This window comes from Arachis duranensis, chromosome 2 (genome assembly GCF_000817695.3).
Source record: "Arachis duranensis cultivar V14167 chromosome 2, aradu.V14167.gnm2.J7QH, whole genome shotgun sequence".
Lineage (NCBI taxonomy): Eukaryota > Viridiplantae > Streptophyta > Magnoliopsida > Fabales > Fabaceae > Arachis > Arachis duranensis.
In genome coordinates this window covers 22,080,170-22,088,583 of record NC_029773.3, presented here as the reverse complement: position 1 = coordinate 22,088,583, position 8,414 = coordinate 22,080,170, and the positions used below count along the sequence as shown (strand labels likewise).

The 8,414-nt window shown below is 31.0% G+C and overlaps 1 protein-coding gene across 1 annotated transcript; it reads right to left on the bottom strand.

The window, feature by feature from the left end:
- Positions 1–247: 247 nt before the first annotated feature.
- On the bottom strand, positions 248–3,788 carry LOC107473980 (glutaredoxin-C5, chloroplastic). Its single transcript, XM_016093572.3, has 5 exons — positions 3,381–3,788; positions 3,186–3,259; positions 1,988–2,062; positions 973–999; positions 248–711 (listed from the first exon to the last, which is right to left on the bottom strand). Exons 1-5 carry the CDS (start codon positions 3,692–3,694, stop codon positions 638–640), a joined length of 564 nt encoding a protein of 187 aa, XP_015949058.1. The 5' UTR covers positions 3,695–3,788; the 3' UTR covers positions 248–637.
- Positions 3,789–8,414: the final 4,626 nt, after the last annotated feature.

The following is an 8,414-nucleotide window of genomic DNA, read 5'->3' as shown; positions in this document are numbered from 1 at the left end:
AGTATCGTAGTGGTTTTAGCCATTAGTCTTTATTATAAAATATATAATAGTTTAAATCAAGGACTAAAACCAATGAAACACCAATGTTTCTAAAACACTTGATTTTCCCAAATTATTATCGTAGTGCATACTCCAAGGCATTGCACTAAACATATAGGACTACGGAAGCAACCACACTATCCTTCTACGTTGTATGTTTTTCTGTACACTCTTAAAACTATTTTTATTAAATCTACGAAAACCAAAATAAACAGAATTTGAATGACTTTGTCCATGAATAATAGTGATATGAACAAGAATATAAAAGGTTGAGAAGGATACTAGACTTCACTACGGCAACAGCGCCATTTCCTATTAGTAGGTGTTGTTTTCATGAATCAAACAATGTTATTATGCGTTCAGAAAAGTCGTTTAAATGTAAGTCTTTTCAATTATTAATTTATTACCTAACTAAGAAGAATAATATAAGTCTTCCAGCACAGTCACCACCTTAGGTGCAACTTTAAGTTCTAGAACCCCTTTCAATGCAGATTTATGAAGATGCAATGCTTTCCACCAAGGTGTGACAAACATGAGAGGACAGCATTGGCCAAAGGAAACAAAATGGAAATAGGATCAGATTCCCTCTAGGACGATATCAGTCTTTGCCTTTAGCGGTAGCTTCTGATAGCAACGGTTCAAGTTCGCCCTTCCGGTACAACTTCAGTGTATCTGCACGGAGAATTAAATGGTAAAAACAAAATAAGGGGAAAGGAGGGAAATTCGCATTATTTCTTTTCTATTAAACTATGTAGCATTCAACTCTTTGGAACTGCAAGAAATTCAAGTTCATATTCAATATAGCCATAGTTCATGATACAAATGTAAGAACAGTTAATCAGTGAGGAAAAATAATTGTTTATTTGAACTGCAGATATCCCTCCAACACTCACATAATCAATAATGGTAAAGCATAAGACCAAAATAATATACCTGTACAGCCACCAATATGTTTGCCTCCTGTAAAAGAACCTTAGGGTCAGTCATAAGCAGTTCCCATAGAAAAATTAACATTAATAGCAGGGTAACAATCTTTATTTTTCTTGTGAAATCATAGTAGAAGATTGCTGGATGAAATACATTATGTATTGTTCAAGAAACAGAAATAACTCATAATATATACAAGGACTTAGTTATGACTTATGAGAAGTTCTTATGAATATGAATAATGGTTGGAGCCTAGTTTCAGTTTTGGATCTCAAAAGACATTATCATTGAAGGTTACAAGCTTATCAGGCAAAATAACATAAAAGATTTTGGAATTAGATGGAGAAACTGAATATCAAGCTGTTTCTCAACTTGTTTGCAAATAAGCACAGAGATCACTTGCGTGGTTTTACAAATCTACAAACGAAGAGAGTTGAAATGGTTATAACATTTACAAATTTATGTTGCTCCTTTATGACAAGAATTGGGTGTAGTTGTAAAGAGGCTATCTTTTAAAGGAGAGAACCGTAGTTCAAACTCTAAGAGAAGAAAATTGTTGGGAGCAACTTTTGTCACAAGGGATTAACCTCAAAGTAATGTCTATGGAGATACCCAGAAAGACCAAAATAATAATAAAACAAATTGCTACTTAATGACAACAGTGGTTTAGATCAAACTGGATGAGCAACAACCTAGCAATTATGTAGCTAATGCCAATATCCTCCTCTTTTTCTTGTTTGGTGGTTTTTAATGATAACAAATCCATCAATAGAAACAAAGGAACACTATTGATAAATGCTACTCCCTCTTTCTCAAAATATGCATCTCTTTCGTCTTTTAGGTTCATTGAAAAATTAGTTTATATGAACAATCTGTTTGTCTAGATACATTAATTTTTCAATGAACTTAAAAAGTATAAAAGACACTTATTTTGAAAAAGAGAAAGTATGGGGTAATTATTTGACTAATATTGACAAACTATTTGTATGAATAATAATAATGGACTAGAGAAGGTACTAACCGATAAATACATTTGGCACAGTATGTTGCCCTGTAAGCCTTTCCAACACCTTCTGCAACTGTGGCCCTTGTGGACCTAAGGAAAAAGAAATAAATATTTAAAATGCAAAGAACATACAAAAAAAGTGACGATTATGATAAAATGAGTAACACAGAATGATTTTCACCAATATGTTCGAATGATAAGCAATGTGAAGATCAGAAAAGAAAAGAGTGATTAATTAAGCAAATTTTTATCGTTACTGAAAGCGTTAGCTGACAACATACTTATCAGTTAAAAACCTATAGATCGCTAGATGAAGATATGTTATAATTATCCTCCAGCACAAAAATAGTCCAACTCAGCTTCTATATAAAAGACATCAAGAGATTAGATTGGCTTGGCAACCAATGCTTGAATTGAAATAACCTTGTTGCAGCTCATCCATGCAACTACTGTTCAGTGTTCACAGGGAACACTATTTCAAGATGCCAATATGCTTAGTCCATCATCACACATAAAATTAAGAGTTTTTAAGTCATGCCATCAAGATACAGATACATAGTATGTAGTTAAATGTGCATCAACATTAAAAAGTTCATAAAAGGCCTTATACTAAGGTATCCACACTTGTAGTTATGTAGTGATACACTGCTCATAAAGAAGAACAGACAACAAAACGAGCAAAGATGATGATAGGTCAAACTTGTTAAATATTCAAGATGCAAAAGATATATGTGGTTGTTAGGAACATTAACTATAAATAGAACTAATGAATCAAGAATAGAAAATACATACAAGAAAAAGCAGCAAAGAACTATTTGGGGTATATAGATTAAAATGGGAAATATTTCAGATTCCTAAAGAACTCCATACTGTAACGACAGACTTAACATATTTCACAATAACCAGCACTATTAAGATTCAGATAACACATTCTCAGACAAATACACATTCTTAGTCATGATTCATTTATGATCCATCAAGCAACACTCATGTGAAAATATAGACATGTGAACACTAGGCCTAAAATTCAGTTACACACAAATGCCCATGTGCTCAGTTACGGATTATAATGAACTTTGCTTGTAATTTCAACAAGTAAAATACTAACTTGAGAGCTTTACACAAATGATAATAAACAATATTTAGGGTTTGGGGATTACTAACACAGATCAAAGACACCACCAATTAAGGAAAGGAAGTTGAATCAAATTACCCATTTCGTCCAATTCGAAGACCAATGGTTCCACGCCGAGCTTCTTGAACAACGCTTTCACCTCAGAAGAATACCTTCCAACACACAAACACAAAATTCAGCCAAATCAAATCAAATTGTTAAATTAAAAAAAAACAATCAAATTAATTCAAATCAAATCGCTAACAATAACAGTGGAAGAGTTAGAGAACTCACGAGCACCATGTTTTGGAATAAACGACGACAGGGTTGCCCGAAACGGTTTTCTTGATGGTCTCTTCGAGTCGGGAGCCAAAGGAAGAAGAAGAAGAAGACGACGACGATGAGGATGATGACGTGGCACGGATTGAACTGATATTGGGCCTGATTGGGCCAGTGTTGAAAGAAAATGCGTTCGGGGTGGTGATTGTTGTTCTGGGAACGGGGAAGGAGGAAGCGAAGAATTTGATTATATAAGACGATGATGAAGATGAAGGCTTGAAGGGATTGAGAGATGGCGGTGAGAAAGTGAATGTGTTTGGCAATGCCATTTCTTCAGAGAGGTGATTTGGAATTTGATGCACTTTCCAATACTTTCCCACTTGCTTCAATTTCTGCCCCCTTATTATTGTTAAAAGAATTGCATGAAAGATATAGCTGTGATTATGATGTCCATGGAACAACGCAACCCAATTTTCGGACAATAGATGTTCTCAATTTTTTCTTAATTTTTTTCATTATTCAATTGTAATAATTATTTATATCAAAATAATAAATAAAATATAAATAAATATATTAAAATATAATTATAGTCTAATATAAATTTTAGAATATTTTTTATATTTAATTTTAATTCAATTTTATTTTGGATTTTTTAAGATATCACATAAATATTTACTGGACTATATGTCATAAAAACTAATTTGAAATTTAACATGAAATTTATTAGTCTCAACTTAATTTAAATTTTATATTATTTTTAATCATTTCAAATATTTTTAATTAAATTGTAAAAATTAACTAAAATAAAAATTATAGAGTCACACAATTAATAAATATATACCATATTTAAAATATATTACAACTAATGAAATAGACTTTAAAATATTATCTAAATATTATTTAATTAAGCATAACAACATTAAAAAAACACATTACATGTTAGAGACATTGCATATTTTGGCTCATTAGATTTGGAACAAATTTGCAATGGAAAAATTAGATTTTTGTATATCTAGATGGGTAGAGAAATTAAAATTTTATAAATAATTGAAAAAAAAATTACGTTGAATTAGTTTAGATTCATTTTTCTACTAAATTGATAAGAGATAATGAAAAAATAGAATAATAAAATACAAGAGTATAATTTGGATACATCTTATTTCGTTTGATTAAACTTTTGTCATTTTTCTACAATAATAAAGTTCAAATGTTTATTTAATGGGTTATACAAATGACACTATTTAATTGATCCTTCTTTAAAATGATATGATTTTTTTTTACTAATATTATTCTCATTTCAAATAATGGAGATATCAAAAAATGATACTCAAAAAATATTTCATTAGAGTTACTCTTAACATGTCATCTAAATTAAAATTACTATATTTACCAAAATTTTATAATCTTATCTAAATACAAATTCAAAAGTCAAATAATAAAAAAATTAAATATAAAAATTATTATCGCAGATGTATTATTATTCGCAAATGTTTTTTGATTGATATTATTATAAAAAAATCATAAAAGATATTAATAACCTTTGTTTTCATCAATTATTCATAATTTAACACTCATCAAAACAGTCATATAAAACAAGAAAATTTCATTGAATTAACTAAACCAACAACAAATATTCAATCTTTTAGACAATTCAATAAGGTTATGTTAGGTCTGACTTTTCGTTTGGTCATTGTTTTATTTGTTGAATTTTTTTATTAGAAGTACAAAGTTGAATTCCAACGGCAAAATATATTGAATTTCTTCCCTAACAAAGTAGATCAATTTATGCTTTTTTTTATTGAATTATAAAAAAAAGCAAGATTAATTTTTTTTGAAATAAAAAGTTCAACACAAGCATCAATCTCTCAACAGAAAAGTACTAAATAGATAAAAACTAATTCTTAACCATCTTCGACAAAAGTCATCAACAACCCAAAAGATCAAATACCACTCAACTCTTTGTAATTCTTAATCGATTTGCTGACTACTCCTGCAATACCTGATTCTTGATTTCTGAAAATTCTGTTATTCATTTTCAACCAAGTGCTCCAAATGATAACATTGAAACCAAACTCACCAATATTTTATTAACTTGACTGCACGATTGACCATCTGAACCACGTAAACTTACGGTCATTCAACTTTATATCCACCAGTTCGATAATGTTGTTAACACACTAGCGTCTTTTCTTTCTTCCAACTGCACAATCTCATTAAAGACACCCATGTAGTAAAGAGGAATCTGACATATTTCCGAAAAAAAATCAACTCTTCCCTTGTATGTGCACCATACACCAAGCAACCAGCACAAATAAAAATTATTGTTTGTCAATTTCCCTTTTATACACAACCATCTCTCCCTTTTGTAACAATTACTTAACCTAAACATCATAATATCCCACATTATTAATAAACCTCCAAAAGCACCTTCTGATCCCACAAATTTCAAACTCACCACATCATTACCCCAAAATTGTACTACATCAAACTTAGAAATTATATCCTTCTTTGTCTTTATCAATCCTAACATATTCACATTATTTTAACGCTTAAATTTCTTACCATTTTCCACTTTCCACACCCCTAAACTCCTCATATTCCACGAACTAAAATCATTTAAAAACTCTATTACACACCTTATTTCGACTTTTGGGGCGGCACCTTCTTGCTTTCTCTTTCTGTTTTGCTTGCCTTCTTTTTTGTGCCAATACTTCATTCTGAGCTTAGAGAATAGCCATAATGTCTTCATCCTCGTCATATAAAACAGCTCCTGATTCGACAGCTAGATCCCAAACAGCCTTATTTTTAGCCATATCTTTATCCCAACTTCTTCCGTGTTCATCTTGATTAGTTTCACCGTCTGCATCCTGCTCTGAGTCCTCTGAATCTTCTAAGTTCCTTACAACCCCTTCATCATCCAACCCAGTTTTCTGCACCACTATATTCTCATCCTCTAAATCTGAATCTTGCACTGCATCACCCCTCATCAGATATATGCTAACATGATGCTTACCACTCTCGTCCAAACTAGCGTGAATCTCATTGACTACACTTGGTGGAATGTTTTTCTCCGCTGTGTTGTTCGAACAATTCTCTGCACCTCCGCCAATCTCTGTTCTGGATTGATTCTACTTGTCGGGTGCATAAGGGGCTTCACACTCCTCCCTGCCATCCACGCCATCAAGTTTTGCGCGGAGTTTATCACCTCCGCCACTAGCAGCTGACTTCCGCACTGCTCCTAGATTTGCCTCGTCGGCGCTGTTCACCGTGTCATCAACTCCTTCGTGAACTCCATGACCAGTCACGTCCTTCTCTTCACCGTCGCTCGCAGCAGCAAGCAAGGAGGCCCTTTTAAAACGCACAATGACGTACTCTCCATCGCACCACACAGCCACTTCACCGCCACACTCCACTAACATATTGGGCCTTATATGCTTCAATCCAGCCCCAATTGAACTTTTGTTAAATACCAGATCAACCCCTTCTTTCCGTTTATCTCTGTATTCCCAAGTCTTCATTTGTTCAGAAATTGCTTTGTTACTGAAAAACAAAAATTAACAAGGTTTGCAACATCATTTTAATAAAGTTGTCAGTACAAAAATTAACAAAGATTAACAAATTTTTTTTAATCACCTGTATATCATCATAATTTTAACAAAGTTTTTAGCACAAAAATTAAAAACAAAAAAGCAAGATTATCGAAAATAAAAATTAACAAGATTTTTCAACCCAACTTAATAAAGTTTAACAAACTTTTTCAAAAGTTAACAAGGTTTTTAGCACAAATTTTTTAAAAAAAGCAAGGAAATAGAGATTACCTTCGATTTGAGCACTGGGAGTGAGCAGAGCAAGAATGAGAAATGAGAAGAGTAGAGCAAAGTATGAATCTGAACAACAAATAAGACAGTAAACAGAGTGTAAGGAAGAGGGAGCAAGAATGAGAAATGAGCAGAATAGAGCAGAGTATAAATCTGAACAAGAAATAAAGAAAAAGTCAGAACGAGCAGTGAACGTCCAGTGAGCAAAGCAGAGTATGAACTATTGAACCTAAAAAACAAATAAAAAAAAAAGAAAGAACGAGCACTAACTATGAGCAGAGCGGCCATTCCTTATAGTCTGAATAGTTAGCAGAGTATTAGAGAGAGCGGTTGAGCGTGACGTGTAACACCCATATTCTTAAAACTTTAATTATTATCAATTTATTTTAAGTTATGATTTATTTATTAAATTGAAGTCATTATTTTTAGATATTATTTTATTAAAATTAATTAAATTAATTATTTAACTATTTGAGTTCAATTAAATTTAGATTTTTATGTATATTTTTGTTGGATTTTTTTCAATAATTAAAAAAAAATCATATTTTTTTCAAAATCATTTTTGAACTTTAATTCTCTAAATATGATTTTTTTTTGTTTAAAGCAAGTCTACCGCACCCCGCGAACTCCCTTTAACTTTTTTCAATTCTGCGTATTTAATCCATTATCATCATTTTCAAATAGTATATAGATCTATAAACAATATATAAGAATACACAAAAATACACGGACAACAACTATGGCTTCTTCAAGGACTTTTTTAATTATAAATTAAAAAATAAGTCATTTAACAATGGCAACTATTATCGTCTCGAGAAATACACAGGTACACCAGAATAAGCCATATTTAAAAAAGATTTTTTAATTATAAGTCTTATTTTATTTTGAAAAACTTTTAAAAAAATATAAATAATTTTTTTCAAAATAAAAAAATCGTATTTGGGGAATTAAAGTTCAAAAATGGTTTTGGGGAAATATGATTTTTTTTTATTTCTACAAAAACTTTATTTTTGTTATGATGAAATATTTTACATGATTGAAGCTATAATTTAGTAATTTATAAATAATGAAAATTATATATTTTAATTTGAGAAAATGAAATTTTTTAATTTAAAAATAGAGTTTAGTTAACCATATTATTATCGAGCTCGATATCGGTAACAACCCGAATTTTTATGCCAACGTGATGTTTTTTGAACAATGTTATTTTCAGCAATTAGTTTTTTTCGAT

Coding starts and splice junctions, on each gene's coding strand:
- LOC107473980 (XM_016093572.3), bottom strand. CDS start 3,694: ATGGCATTGCCAAACACATTCACTTTCTCACCGCCATCTCTCAATCCC. Junction 2,063..3,185: donor CTTCGAATTGGACGAAATGG/GTAATTTGATTC, acceptor CTTTTTCCTTAG/GTCCACAAGGGCCACAGTTG. Junction 712..972: donor ACATATTGGTGGCTGTACAG/GTATATTATTTT, acceptor TTCTCCGTGCAG/ATACACTGAAGTTGTACCGG.